At 53.3% G+C, this 14,308-nt stretch overlaps 3 protein-coding genes across 3 annotated transcripts in view; 1 reads left to right on the top strand and 2 right to left on the bottom strand.

Annotated features, from left to right (window-relative positions):
- Positions 1-5,762, bottom strand: part of ETH_00012855 (Condensin subunit, related) — a gene marked incomplete at both ends in the record, with an annotated part of 7,268 nt that extends 1,506 nt beyond the window's left edge. Inside the window, 7 exons of the mRNA XM_013372497.1 lie at positions 260-709; positions 1,017-2,111; positions 2,298-2,694; positions 2,887-3,479; positions 3,582-4,753; positions 4,953-5,071; positions 5,300-5,762. Of these exons, the coding sequence (XP_013227951.1) occupies positions 260-709; positions 1,017-2,111; positions 2,298-2,694; positions 2,887-3,479; positions 3,582-4,753; positions 4,953-5,071; positions 5,300-5,762 (4,289 nt within the window). The remainder of the gene's footprint in view (positions 1-259; positions 710-1,016; positions 2,112-2,297; positions 2,695-2,886; positions 3,480-3,581; positions 4,754-4,952; positions 5,072-5,299) is intronic.
- Positions 5,763-6,433: 671 nt separating this feature from the next.
- ETH_00012850 (uncharacterized protein) lies at positions 6,434-7,937 on the top strand (the record flags this gene model as incomplete). The annotated part of the gene is made up of 5 exons (XM_013372496.1): positions 6,434-6,454; positions 6,540-6,630; positions 6,810-7,039; positions 7,323-7,461; positions 7,690-7,937. The coding sequence occupies 5 exons, from the start codon at positions 6,434-6,436 to the stop codon at positions 7,935-7,937; spliced, it is 729 nt and encodes a 242-aa protein (XP_013227950.1).
- Positions 7,938-10,197: 2,260 nt separating this feature from the next.
- Positions 10,198-12,069, bottom strand: ETH_00012845 (uncharacterized protein; the record flags this gene model as incomplete). Its single annotated transcript, XM_013372495.1, has 3 exons — positions 10,198-10,888; positions 11,266-11,464; positions 11,907-12,069. 3 exons carry the CDS (start codon positions 12,067-12,069, stop codon positions 10,198-10,200), a joined length of 1,053 nt encoding a protein of 350 aa, XP_013227949.1.
- Between the last annotated feature and the right edge of the window lie 2,239 nt (positions 12,070-14,308).

The raw sequence follows: 14,308 nt of genomic DNA, 5'->3' as shown, positions 1-14,308 counted from the left end.
CCGGCGGGGGGGCCCCCCTGAAGGGGCCCCCTGGGGGCCCCCCTGGGGGCCCCCCTGTGTTGCTAGGGTTGAGATTCGCAAGCAGATCTTGTCTATGAGGGCCTCACTTTGTCTTCGGCCTTTTGCGAACTGCAGCACGAAGCTGCGTACAAACCCTAAAGCCTAAACCCTAAACCCTAACCCTCGGCCCGGTGTGCGTGGCAGCCGGCACAGTCTAGGGTTTAGGGTTTAGGGTTTAGGGTTTGCTGCTGCGTCTTACCTGAGGAGTTTCTCTCTCTCGCGCTGCAGCGCTGCAACTGCTGCAGCTTCTCGGGCCGCTGCAGCGCCTTCCCCTTCGGCCTCCCCTGCTGCTGCAGCAGCAGCAGCAGCAGCAGCAGCAGCAGGGGGGGCTGTGGCCACCCCTATTGCTGTCAGCAGCTCAGGCAGCGCATGCAGCACAGCAAGAGGGTCTTTTCTGTCGACTTCGAAGAAGAAGGTTTTTGCTGCTTCCCGCACCCGCCAGGCCCTCTCCTGCTGCTGCTGCTGCTGCTGCTGCTGCTGCTGCTGCTGCAGCAGCAGCATGTTCACCAGCAGCCGCGCCTTGGGCTTCACCATTCCCGTCATTGTCAAGTGCGTCAGCACATGCACTGCTGCCAGCTGTCCATACACCCGAGGGCCCCGCAGCAGCGAAAACACTCCTTCGTTGTAAGGCTCCAGCAGGTTCGGGTGTCTGCAGCAGCAGCAGCAGCAGCAGCAGCAGCGGCAGCAGCAGCGGCAGGGGCGGTGGGAGGGGCAGCAGCAGCAACAGAAGCAGCGGCGGCAGGGGCGGTGAGAGGGCAGAAGCAGCAGCAGCAGCAACAGCAGCAGCAGTAGCAGCAGCAAGGCTGGTGGGCGGCGCAGCAGCAGTAATAGCAGCAGCAACGGCGACCAGCAGCAGCAGCAACAGGAGCAGCGCAGCAACTGCGCTCAGACGAAGAAGGATCCACTCCGTTCCCCCATGGCCTAGGGTTTAGGGTTTAGGGTTTAGGGTTTGTTACCTGCAGGTGAGGTCCCCGAAGCCAACTAGCAGTGTGTCTTTGAGGGCCCCGTCGGCTCTATTCTCTTGCTGCGGCGGCAGCAGCAAAGACAGCAGCGCATGCAAAGTGCTCTGCTGCTGCTGCTGCTGCTGCTGCGGCTGCAGCTGCAGCTGCAGCTGAAGGCGCTCTTCGCAGAAGGCCCTGCTAACTGCAGCATATTTGGCGAGAGAGAGCACCGCCGTTTGCTGCAGCAGCTTTGCTGCTGCTGCTGCTGCTGCTGCTGCTGCAGCAGGCTTGCCCGGGAGAGGGGGCCCCTCAGAGCAGCGCAGCTGCAGCCGCTGCAGCAGCTGCTGCGGCGCAAAAGCAGCAACCAGCAGCAAACGCTTGTAGGGGCCCCCCAGGAGGCCCTGCTGCGTCAGCTGCTGATCTATTATTTGCTGCAGCAGCTCGAGTTCTTCTTCTTCCCGTGTCTGCAGCCCCATGTTGTCTTCAATCTGCTGCTGCTGCTGCTGTTGCTGCTGCTGGTTGCTGCTGCTGTCGGCCTCTGCTCCGTCTTCGCCTGCGTCTGCTGCTGCGCCGTCAGCCGCCGCCCTCCCCTGCTGCTGCTGCTGCTGCTGCTGCTGGGTGCCGGCTGCTGCTGCTGGGGAAGTGCTGAAGTGGCGCAGCTGCTTCAGCTGCCGCTGCAGCAACTCCAGCAGCAAACAGCAGCGCAGCAAAACATGACCTGCTAGAAACAGCAGCTGCGAAAGCCGAACAGCAGAAGGGGCCCCCGAAATGGGCAGCAGCAGCACGGGGCAGGGTTCTCGGGGTGGGGACAGGGGGCCCCACAGGCTGCCATCTGCTGCTGCTGCTGCTGCTGCTGCTGCTGCTGGTGCTGCTGCTGCTGCTGCTGAGCGCGGGGACGGAGAGGACGCGGGCGTTGAGGGCGGCTCCGCTGGCGGCGGCAAGGCCGCGGTGGCCACGCGCTGCTGCTGCTGCTGCTGCTGCTGCTGCTGCTGCTGTGCTGCAGCAGCCAACAGCTGGTGCAGCGCATGCGCTAAGAGACGGCCCCACAGGACGTCTGGCTGCGGGCAGTGAGTAAACGTGGCATCCACCACAGCTTGAGCAGCAGCAAACCTGCAGCAGCAGCAGCAGCAGCAGCAAAAAATGTGCACCGGCCGCTCGGCTCGCAAGCGTTGTGCATTGTTTGAGGAAGCACCAGCAGCAGCAAGAGCGGCAGCAGCAGCAGCAGAAGCAGCAATAGCAGCACCAACAGTAACACCTGCAGCAGCAGCAACAGCAGCAGCAGCAGCAGCAGCAGACCAGTTGGTGTCGGTGGTCCCTAAGTGCTGCATGAGCAGCTTGAGGGCGTTCATTGATGCTGCTGCTGCTCTTCCTTCAGAAGCAGCAAAAGGCAAGACGGAGCAAAGTTCTCCAAACAGCAGCAAACTGGCCCCAGGCCCCTTGCTGCTGCTGCTGCTGCTGCTGCTGCTGCTGCGGGCTGCTGCTGCTGCCGCCGCGGCGGCGGACTGGTGCCGCAGCGCGCCCTCGAGCGCCCGCAGCTGAGTGTCCGTCAGGCGGTGCAGCAGCAGCTGCTGCTGCTGCTGCTGCAGCGGCCGCTGCTGCTGCTGCACCTCAAAGACCCGCCGAGACGCCAGCAGCAGCAAACGGATGCAGCCCACAGCACAGCGAGGCACAGCGTCACGCCCCAGAGAGAAATCTGCAGCAGAAGCAGCAGCAGCAGCAGCAGCAGCAGCAGCAGCAGCAACAGCAGCAGCGGTGGCGGGTTAAAGGCCGGTAAGATTGGCTGCAGAAGCGCCGCTTTTTCTTAATTCAATTCCCTCCTTGCTCATTTTGGCGTTTCATGTAGGGTTTAGGGCTTAGGGTTTAGGGTTTAGGGTTTAGGGTTTACTTGGCTGCAGCGCGAGGACGAAGAGGGCGTGAATGAGCTTTTTGAGGTGGGGGAAGAAGAACTGGTTGCTGCTCTGCAGCAGCAGCAAAAAGAGTCTCTCGAGAGACACAATATCTTTAATTTGAGCAGCAAAAACCAGCAGCAGCAGCCGCGCAGCAGCAAAGCGGTAGCAGGAGCCGTTTGCTGCTGCCTGCAGAAGCTGCGTCAGCAGCTGCATCTGCTGCTGCTGCTGCTCCTCGTCTTCGCCGGGCTCCTGCTGCTGCTGCTGCTGTTTCCTCCTTTTGGGCTGCTGCTGCAGCGGCTGCTGCTGCTGCAGCAGCTTCCGCTTGACGAGGAGGGCCGCGAGCTGCTTCTGCTGCTGCAGCAGCTGCTGCTGCAGCAGCAGCGTCTTGGGGTGCAGCAGCAGCCGCGTGAGGTGAGCAGCAGCAAACTCCGCCACAGAAGACACACAAGAGTAAGACAGACGCAGCGCAGCACGCAGCGGCAGCAGCAGCTTCTGCTGCTGCAGCAGCAGCAAACTGCTGCTGTCCACTATAAACCGCAGCGCCGCCTTCTGGTCGCTGTCCGAGGGGCAGCAAAGCATTTCCACAGCTCTGCATGCAGCAGCAAATAACAAATAATTAATTTAATTAATTGATTAATTAAATTAATTAATTAATTAATTTAATTATTTATTTATTTAATAAAAAACCTACAGAGAGAGCGCCGTGTCAAACGCGTCCTCGGCCTTTACCACCAGCTGCAGCAAAGGGTCCTCCTCCTCAGCAGCAGCAGCAGCAGCAGCAGAATCTGGCGCTGCTGCTGCTGCTGCTGCTGCTTTCCCATCTCCATTGCGTCCCTCTTTGCCCTCAGAGCTCTCAGCAGCAGCAGCAGCAGCAGCAGCAGTGGGTGTGTCTGCCGCTGCTTCCGCTGCAGCTTCGCCCCCAGCTGCTGTTTGCTGCTGCCGCTCCTGCTGCTGCTGCTGCTGCTGCTGCAGCTGCAGCAGTCGCTGCTGCTTGCGCAGCTGCTGCTGCTGATACCTCGCCCTGAACTCGCCGTGTTCGTCTGCGAGCAGCAGCACGAAGGGCTGCTGCAGCAGCAGCTCCTGCTGCTCCTGCTGCTGCTGCTGCTGCTGCAGCTGCTGCACAGCCTGCTGCAGTGCTGCTGTTATCACCTGCAGCGCCGCAGCGCGCACCAGCGAGCTTCTGTCCCGGACCCTTTCTGCTGCTGCTGCAGCAACAGCAGCAACAGCAGCAGCAGATAAAATCCCCTTTTCCAGCAGCTCCCCCAGCACCTTTAAGCACCAGCTGCGAGCAAGCGGCAGCTTGTCTTCGAGCCGCAGCAGCAGCAGCTGCAGCAGCTGCTGCTGCTGCTGCCCCCAGAAGCGGGCTTCCTGCGCCTGCTGCTGCTGCGGGTCCTTGCCTCCTTGCTGCTGCTGCTGCTGCGCTGCTGCAGCAGCAGCAGCAGGAGTGGAGTCTCCCTCGTCGCTGCTGTCTCCCTTTTCGGAGCCGTCCCAGCCCTCCGCGTTCCCGTTGCTGCTGCTGCGCCGCTGCGCTGCTGCTGCTGCTGCTGCTGCTGCTCGTGTGTCTGCTGCCTCTTCTGCTGCTCTGTGGGCTTTTATCAGCAGCAACTTGAGGCTTTCTAGAAGGGCCTTTCGCACGAGGTAAGGCTCAGCAGCAAAGAGCTGCAGCAGCTGCTGCTGCTGCTGCAGCCACGGCCGCGGCAGCAGCTCAGCTGCTGCTTCCAATGCTGCTGCTGCTGCTGCTATGCCCTCCCGCTGCTGCAAAGTGCAGCAGCAGCCAGAGAACAGCACAAGCTGCTCTTTTAGCTGCCCCCCCAGCTCCAGCAGCAGCAAGCAGCAAAACAGAGACGTGGGGGGCCCTTGGTCCTAAAATAAATAAATAAATAAATAAATAAATAAATAAATAAATAAATAAATAAATAAATAAATAAATAAATAAATGGTGGATTGAGAATAAGCTGCTGATATCACCTTTTGTTTGTTCGTGGAAGCGGGAAAACTGGGAGGAAAAGAAAACCCTAAACCCTAAACCCTAAACCCTAAACCCTAATTTAGGGTTTCTCACCAGGGAGGCGGCCACGCGAACCACTGCTGCTGCTTCCTGCTGCAGCAGCAAAGGCCTCAGGGGCTGCAGCCAAGGAAGGGTTTCTAAGGAGACACATTCGGCGAAGAAAGACTCGAGCTCTGCGCGCAAACCCTAAACCCTAAACCCTAAACCCTAGGCGCGGGGGGCTGTGCGGGGAAGCAGCAGCAGCAACGCGAGCTGCTAAAAAATTAGAAAATAAAAAGATAAATAATTATTAAGAAATAAATAATTAAAAATAATTAAAAATAATTAAAAATAAACAGAAAAGAAAAAATAAAAAAGATGATAAAAGAGACAAAAGACAAAGAGAGCTGTTTGCTGCTTGCCCTGCTCGAAGCGAATATCTGAAGCTTCTGTCTCTTCTGCTGCTGCTGCTGCTGCTTCTGCTGCTGCTGCTGCTGATGCTTCTGCTGCTGCTGCTGCTGCTGTGCCGTCTCCACTGTCTTCGTCAGAATCTGCACCTGGCTCTTCTGCTGCCTCTGCTGCTGCTGCTGCTGCTGCTGCTGCTGCTGCCGCCTGCTTCCTTTTGGCTGCTGCTGCGGCGCGCCGCTGCTGCAGCAGCCGCTGCAGCTGCTGCTCCAGCAGCAGGAAGAGACTCGTGAGGCCGGCCTTTGAGACAGCAGCAACAGTTGCTGCTGCTGCTGCAGGCAAGCAAGGCCTCTTGGCGCTGCTGCTGCTGCTGCTGCTGCTGCTGCTGCTGTCCCGCTGCACCGAGAGTCCCCGCAAGAAAATGCTCAGCAGCAGCTGCTGCTGCTGCTGCTCCCGCTGCAGCTCCTCCCCACTTGGCATTGTGTACAGCCTCCACACCGCTGCAGCAGCAAACCATTAGGGTTTAGGGTTTAGGGTTTAGGGTTTAGGGTTCGGGGTGAAGGGCAAACTGCTGGCGAACTGAGGCTGCAGCGGATCAGCGGACGAAATGCTGTCAAGGCATTAGGGTTTAGGGTTTAGGGTTTAGGGTTTAGGGTTTGCTACCTTCAGACTCTGTGAGGGTTTTTGCTGCAGTCAGCAGCTTAATAATAATGCACCCTAATTCTTCTTTGCTGCTCCTAAAATAAAAATCAAAAAAAGAGAAAATGGGGGCCCCCAAACCCTGGGAAGGGGGGCCCCACAAAAGAAACCAAATCAGGGGACTAAAATCCCTAATTTGGGGTTTAGGGTTTAGAGTCTACGGGCTTGCATTTACGGCCAAGGGTTTAAGGTTTAGGGTTTAGGGTTTAGGGTTTAGGGTTTACGGTTTAGGGTTTAGAAGCCGTGGAGGGGGGGTGGTACTGCCGACCGGGGCTGATCGCTGCTGCATGCAGCGCACGAGTTTGCGTGCAGCAAACCCTAAACCCTAAACCCTAAACCCTAAACCCTAAACCCTAAACCGTAAACCCTAAACCCTAAATTATATTTGTCTTTAGGTGTCTGTACACCTGGCTCTAAATCTTTTCTTCCGCGGCCTCTCCTCCTCGAGGTGTATGTCGAGCTCTGCAGACGATGTGAGTCACCAACCACGATTTAGGGTTTAGGGTTTAGGGTTCAGGGTTTAGGGTTTAGGGTTTAGGGTTTAGGGTTTTCGCGCAGGAGGCGGAGGAGGCCCTGAAGGACCTCATGGCCGTAGGCGAGCAGCTCCCAAGTTTGCTGCTTTCTGTTTGCCGCAGAGCTGCAGCAGTAGGTGAGGGTTTAGGGTTTAGGGTTTAGGGTTTAGGGTTTTTCTCAAAGGGTTTTCCGCCCACACACAAGCTTCCGAATTCAAGGGTTTAGGGTTTCAGGGTTTAGGGTTCCTGCCAGGGGCGAAAGCCCCACTCTCTAGGGTTTAGGGTTTAGGGTTTAGGGTTTAGGGTTTGCGTGCAGCCAGCAGCTCAGGTTTCCCCGACGAACCCACTTCTGAGGGCCCCCCAGCGGGGCCCCCAGGGGGCCCCCCGGGGGGCCCCCCAGGGGGCCCCCCTGGGGGCCCCCTGGGGGCCTCGGGTTTAGGGTTTGTGAAGAAAAGGGTTTTGGACTTGTCGCTGAAAGCAGCAGCAGAAATAGAAAGGGTTTTGGGGAGGAAGGAGGCAGCTGAGGGTTTACGAGAAAAAGCGACGGTTTGTTGCTGCTGCTGCTGCTGCTGCTGTTGCTGCTGCTGCAGCTGCTGCTGGGTATCTTCTTATATTTGCTGGGGGTTGTGTGGAGTTTGTCGATTTGTTTTTAATTTTTGTTTATTTACTTTTTTTAATTTTGTCTTTTATTCTTTTAATTCTTTCTTGTTTTAACTATTTATTATTATTTGATTTTTTAATCTCTCTTTACCTGATTCTTATTTAATGTTTATTTGCTGCTGCTGCTGCAGTTGCTGCTGCTGCTGCTGCTTTCTCTGCTTGTGCGCAGCAAATCTTGTGTGTGGGGAGCAGCGGCGCCGCTGCTGCTGCTGCTGCTGCAGCTGCTGCTGCAGGCGTGGTGTCTCTTGACAGCAGCAGCGGCAGCAGCAGCAACAGCAGCAGCAGCAGCAAAAGAAGCAGAAACAAAAGTATAAAATTAAATGAAAATAAAAACTCAAATGAAAATGAAATTACTTTTGCTGAACCTGATATTGTTTTCCTCAAATGTCCCCTTACCCAGGAGACATTCAAAAGGCCTGTCTCCCAAAGGTTTGCTGCTGCTGCTGTTGCTGCTGCTGCTGCTGCTGCTTCTGAGGTGCTTGCTGCTGCTGCTGTGGCGGTTGCTGCTGCGGTGCTTGCTGATGCTGCTGCTGCAGGTGCCCCTGCTGCTGGAGTTGCTGCTGCTGCTGCGCGTCGTGCTGCTTCGGGCGTTGGTGCTGCAGCTGCTGCTGCAGCTGCTGTTGCTGCTCCTGCTTGGGGTTTTCCCGCTTTGGGTGCTGCTGCTGCAGCTGCTGCTGCAGTTGACGTCGTTGCTTTCACTAATGCTGCTGCTGCTGCTGCGGCTGCTTCGTTTTTGTGCTGTCCTGTCTCCGTTTGGCTGCGCGTGTCTCTCCCCTCTTTATAATAATTCTTTTTCCATTTCATTATTTCTTTATTTTTATTTATTTACTTTTATTTATTTATTTTTATTTGTTTTTATTATTTATTTATTTGTTTAATTTAAAGTTTTAATTTGTGTCTTTGCCTGCAGATGGAGTTCCTCTTCTTGTCCCCACGTGTTTGAAGAGGAGGCAATTATGCACTTGATGTAAATTAGGGTTTAGGGTTTAGGGTTTAGGGTTTGGGGTTTGGGGTTTAGGGTGTGGGGTTTAGAGCGTCTCTGTCCTGAAGGTTTTAGGGTTTGGGGTTTAGGGCTTTCGTTTGCGGCTGGTTGCTTTTCAAGGGTTTAGCGCTACAGTTTAGGGTTTAGGGTTTAGGGTTTAGGGTTTAGGGTTTGTGGCGTTCTGTGCTGTGGTATGTTAAGGGGAAGCCAGACCTCAATTCCTTGTCCCTTTGCAGGTGCGTCGAGGACTAGCGTTTAGGGTTTAGGGTTTAGGGTTTAGGGTTTAGGGTTTAGGGCTTAGAATCACAAGGGAGCAAAAGGAGAAGCAAAAGGGCAAAAACGAAAATGAAACCACAGAAGTTTAGCTGCTCGGTGCATCTCTTTTGTTTTTAGTTATTCATTTAATTTATTTATTTATTTATTTATTTTTATTTGTTTTTAGGATGCAAAGGAACTGTTCAAAAAGAAATTCTCCGAAGAGATTTTGAGACCGAAGAGCACCTGAGGTAGGGCTTAGGTGTACATACACCTCAGTTAGCTGCACTCTCCCCTCAGGGTTTCCTATGGTTTAGGGTTTAGGGTTTAGGGTCTAGGGTTTGGGGTTTAGGGTTTTTAGCTGATGCGTTGGCTCTATTGTTTAGGGTTTTGCATCCCAGCGCTTTCAAAAGTGTCTATTTCTTGTTTCTTGTTGTTTATTATTATTAATATGAATTAAATTTTGAAATTGTTTTAATTTTAATTTAATTTAAATTAAAACTCCTCAAGCTGCCATTTCGTGTTCGACTTGTTTCGCGCGTTGTTCGGGTGTACGTACACCTCGCGCTTTCGGGTGTACGTACCCCTCAGCTCCATTTGATAGGTTTTTCGCCGTTTTTTGAATTCTTTTTTCATTTAATTAATTATATTTTAATTTGTTTTATTTTTTATCATTTTTTATTCCACTTTTATTCTTTTTCTGCTCTTTTTTCTCATTTTTTTCGCTGCAGACGCCTGCGGCTCCACAAGGCAGCAGAGGAAATGCGAAGGGCCACTCCTTCTCAACATATATAAACAAACTAATTAAATAACAAACTAATTAATTAATTAATTAATTAATTATAATGGAATAATTAAAGATAAATGAATAGATTAGTGCTGATTCGAGGGACTTCGCTCATTTGCTGCACAACAGCCAAAGAATAAATCCCATTTGAAGCTGCTGCTGCTCCTTTTTCCTTTTGTCTTTTTTTAATTCTTTTTATTCAAATAAAAGGACATATTAATAGCTCTTCAATTAGTCCTCAGGCGCCCCTTCAATTAGTTCTCAGGGGCTCCCAAGGGGCCCCCAGGGGGCCCCCTGACGGATCTGTAATGCCTTTTGTGGGGGCCCCACAGGATGAAATAGGTGGGCCCCCAGTACCCACTGGGGGCCCCATAAGACATATTCTTGGGCCACTTAGGGCCTCCTGGAAAGCCCCCTATTATTAGCTATTGGGGGGCCCCCCACACCTCCGTGGGGGCCCCTCAAGACCTCCTCGGGGGCCCCTCAAGACCGCCTTGGGGCCCCCCAAGAACTCCTAGGGGGCCCCCTAAAGCCTCCTGGGGCCCCTCTGGGGGCCTCCGTAGGGGGCCCCCAGAGGGGCCCCAGGAGGCTTAGATGGGCCCCTTGGGGCCTATTGGGGGCCCCTAATACCTATTGGGGGGCCCCCCAAGACCTACTGGGAGCTTCTTATGGGGGCCCCCTAGAGGCCCCATAGGACGCACTCAGGGGGCCCCCTCTAGATCCCTAGAATCCCCTGGGGCCCCTGAGGGGCCCCCTAGGAGTTCCCGGGGCCCCTCAGGGGGCCCATAGGGGCCCCCTGGGGCCCCCCAGGGTGCCCCTGGGGGCCCCCAGGGGGCCCCCAAGAGGACTTGGGGGCCCCCCAAGCTCCCTTTGGGTTTAAAATGTCTTTTTGAATTTTTTTTGTTTATTTGCGATTTCTGTTTACTGGATTTGATTTGCTTAAACCCAGCCAACCAAACAAATTAATTAAATAATTAATTAAATTAAATAAATAAACAAATAAATAAATAATTAAATGCTTCAAGTGTCTCCTGTCTCTTCTCCCTCGAGGCCCAAAAAGAGACTAAGGCCTCTTGCGATTGAGGTGTATGCTGAGCTTGCGAAGTCCCCCAGTATCTCCTCTTCTTCTTCTTGCTGCTGCTGCTGCTGCTGCTGCAGCTGCTGCTGGTGGTGCAGCTGCTGATGTTGGTAGTTGGGCTCGTGCAGCGAGAACGACTGCTGGTGCTGCTGCTGCAGGTACGGCTGCTGCTGCTGCTGCTGCTGCAGGGAAGGGAACCGCTGGTTTTGCTGCGTGGTTGCTGCTGCGTACGGCTGCTGCTGCTGCGGTGTCTGTACAGCTGGGCACTTAATAAACTTAATCGTCTCTACAGTGGAGGACCTTGACTGGAAATAGCTGCTGCTGCTGCTGCTGCTGCTGCTGCCTAGGCACTGGAAGGAGTCGGAAGGGCAGCAGGAGTCCGCTGCTGCTGCTGCTGCTTCCTCAGCAGCAGCAGCAGCAGCAGCAGACTGGGCCAAGGGGTTGCCCTTGATCTCCCCAGAAGCCAGGGCCCTCGGCAGCAGCTGCTGCTTTATGTCTTTGCTGCTGCTGCTGATTTCGAAGCCAATAAAGAAATAAAGAATTATCAAAATGCAGCAGCAAAGTGCACTTTGAAACAGCAGCGCAGACACGGAAGAAGAAACCACGAAGCAAAACAAACCCAGGTTAAACAGCCTGCAGCAGCAGCAGCAGCAGCAGCACACAGGACAGACACAGTCCAGCAGCAGCAGCACCAGCAGCAGCAGAACAGGCAGCAGCAGCAGCAGCAAGAGGAATAGAAAAGAAGACGTCACAGCTGAGCAGCAGCAGAAGCAACACGACGTCGCAGGCAGCAGCAGCTGCTGCTGCTGCTGCAGCCTAACAAGTAGCAGCGACAAGCGCAGCAGCAGCAGAAGCAACAGCAGCAGCAGCAGCAGCAGCAGAAGCAACAACAGCAGCAGCAGCAGCAGAAGCAACAACAGCAGCAGCAGCAGCTCCACCGCGACCACATCAGCACCACCCCCACCCCCACCACCACAGCAGCAGCAGCAGCAGCAGCAGCAGCAGGGGACCTGAGGGTGGTTTGCTGCGCCTGGTCCATGGCCTTGACAGCAGCAGCAACACTGGAGGGCCCGCTGCCCCTGAGGGCCAGCCCGGGGCCCCACATGCTGCACAAAGTGGACAGCAGCAGCACCAGCAGCATGAAGCAAAGGGCCCCCCCGGTGGCCAAGATGTGCAGCAGCTGCAGCAAACGGTGGCCCCCCGGAGACCCTGCAGCCGCAACACGCCAGCAGCAAAGCCCTGCTGCTGCTGCTGCTGCTGCGGGGGTGGCGGCGGCGGCGCGTGCAGCGGCGTTTGCTGCAGCTGGAGACGCTGCGGGGAAAGCGCCAGCTGCAGCAGCAGCGCAGCAGCAGCAGCAGCAGCAACTAGTTGCTGCGAACAGCAGCAGCAGCAGCAGCAACTAGTTGCTGCGAACTGCAGCAGCAGCGGCAGCAACTAGTTGCTGCGAACAGCAGCAGCAGCAGCAGCAACTAGTTGCTGCGAACTGCAGCAGCAGCGCCCCTGCCGCTGCTGGCGCTGCTGCCACAGCCGCACAGCTGCCGCTGCTGCCGCAGCGCCCTACCTCCCCCCCGCCGCCGCCGCCGCCGCCGCTGCTGCTGCTGCTGCTGCTGCTGCTGCTGTTGTTGCTGCTGCTGCTGCTGCTGCTGCTTACCTGCTGCCTGCATGAGTGCTGCGGAGGCGAAGCCGGCGAGCAGCGAAGCCACGCGAGTGACTCTGCTGAAGACCAAAATGAAATAATCAATTTCGAGAAATTGAATTGAAAGACTTTCTAAGTTGAAGTCCGTGAGGACCGTGGCCTTGTTCGCCTGCAGCATCCTAAACCCTAAACCCTAAACCCTAAACCCTAAACCCTGGACGCTGAACGCCGCGCGTCGGCTGCGCCGCGCGCCTCAGGAGCCTCGCGCGGCGCCCCAGTTGCATTTAAGGGTCCTTTGAAGGGGGGGTTGAGTTCTTTGTTTCTGTTTGTTTGTTTCTTTGTTTTATTCTTCTAATGGAGCTGCTGCTGCTGCTGCTGCTGCTGCAGCAAAGGAGGCGTCGGCATCAGCAGCGCCGCAAGACCACTGGAGCGGCCGCTGGCGCTGCTGCTGCTGCTGCGGCTGCGGAAAGCGCCAAGAAATGAACCGATTCAGCGATTAAAGACCTATTAAACTTATTAATTTATTTAATACAAACAAATTCGCCAAAATTTGGAAAAGAACCGGCAGAATCGCAGAAAGAGCGGCGGAGCCGCTGCAACGGCCAGTGGGGGCCTCTCCGACCAGCGCGGGCGGCTGCGGGACCTCCGCCGCTAAATGGACGCAAGTAGAACTAAATTCGAATTTAAAAACAAAATGATTTAATTAAAATAAATTAATTCAACAAAAATTCCCCGAAATTCCGCAGTTTTCCGATTTTTAGCGAACGCGACCTCCGCAGACACCCCAGTGGTGTGTCACGGGCGAGGTGTCTGTACACCTCAGCTACCAGCAAAACAGAAATTTCTTTTTTGCGGATTACCCGCCGTCAAAAACTTTTCCATTTGTTTTTAATTTCTTTAATTCTTTATTTCAAGCTTGCCAATCGATTTAATTCAACCTTTTCGCCATTTAACAACAAATCAGAAATGCGCTCGGAAAGAAGACACTGCACTCGCTCAGGAGGGTCTAGGGTTTACACGAAGGGCTCTTTTGCCTTTTATTTCATTCCCCACGAGGGTTTAGGGTTTAGGGTTTAGGAAGGGCCTTTTTTTTGTTTTTTTTATTTCGTCCAAACTCTCTATTTTAGGGTTTTTCGAATATGCATTCTACCGCCCTCCCGAGTGAATGGGGTGTACATAACCTCGCGGATCTAGCACGGCGGGCTTGCCTTTTAGGGTTTAGGGTTTCGGCAGTTCAGTAAATTTAATCTTCCAAGCCCTAATTTATTATTTATTTGTCTAATTCATTTACTTGCTGTTCTAATTCCAAGTTTATTTCCCCTCTTTTAAAAGAAAAACAGTTCTGCTGCTGTCGCGAGGTGTACGTACACCCCAAACTGCAAAGACTGGGGTGTACGTACACCCAAGCCCTTGACTCTCAGCTGTAGACCCTCAAGACAAAACCCGCCAGATGTACAGCTGAAAGCCGCGACGCCTGACCAGATCTAAACCCTAAACCCTAAACCCTAATGCGCAGAGCTAAGCTAACGCTCTTGGGAACCACTTGCGGAAACACAGCCACATATAGCAGAGGGCAACTGCATGCAGCAGCAGCAGCAACAGCAACAGCAGCAACAGCAATAGCAGCAGCAGCAGCGGTTTGATTTGCTGCGCAGGACTGCAACTGCTCGGTGTCTGTACGCCTGAGAGCTGTCTGAAGACTTTGCCGTTTAGGGTTTAGGGTTTAGGGTTTAGGGTTAGGGTTTTGAGTTGACGCGAGTTGCAGACGGAAAAGCCTTAAAAGGATTTTGATTTAATTGCAACATTAAATTAAAAACTAAATTTAAATTTATTTTCATTTATTTATTTATTTCAATTTTTTAATTCAGATCCAATTCAAATGCCTCCAGGTGCATTTCAGCTTAATTTGTTTCCCTTTTCATTGCATTTGCATTTATTTATTTATCTATTTGTTCATTTATTTATTTATTTACTTAATTATTCAATTATTTATTCATTTGTTTATTTTTTATTTATTTTTTTATTCATTTACTTGTTTATTTTCTTGAATTCAAATTCACGAGCGGGAAGAGTTGCGCGTACACCCGAGGAGGTGTCTGTACACTCGAAGTGCCGGGGTCGAAATTTTCGCGAAAATTCGAAAAATTGGAAACAAAGTTAGCCAGAAGTGAAATTAAAAGAGTAATTTCGACATTTTGAAGAAGAGTTTCATTTTTAAATGAATAGTTTCGTTTTTTGCGAAATTAATTTCCACTTTTGTTGCAAATGGTGCAGCACTCCGCGCGTTTCCCGCGGCGGCGGCGGAAAAAGTCGAATTTGGCGCCAAAAAAGCCAGAAAAAGAAATAAAAAGAGGCAAAATGAAATAAAAAGAAATAAAAAGAAATAAAAAGGGAGAAAAAGGAGCACTTTGAGTGCT

The sequence above is a fragment of the Eimeria tenella genome, genomic scaffold (assembly GCF_000499545.2).
Source record: "Eimeria tenella Houghton genomic scaffold, Eth_scaff10, whole genome shotgun sequence".
NCBI classification, from domain to species: Eukaryota; Apicomplexa; class Conoidasida; order Eucoccidiorida; family Eimeriidae; genus Eimeria; species Eimeria tenella.
The sequence above is the reverse complement of the archived record's forward strand: the minus strand, read 5'-3'. Positions and strand labels throughout refer to the sequence as shown.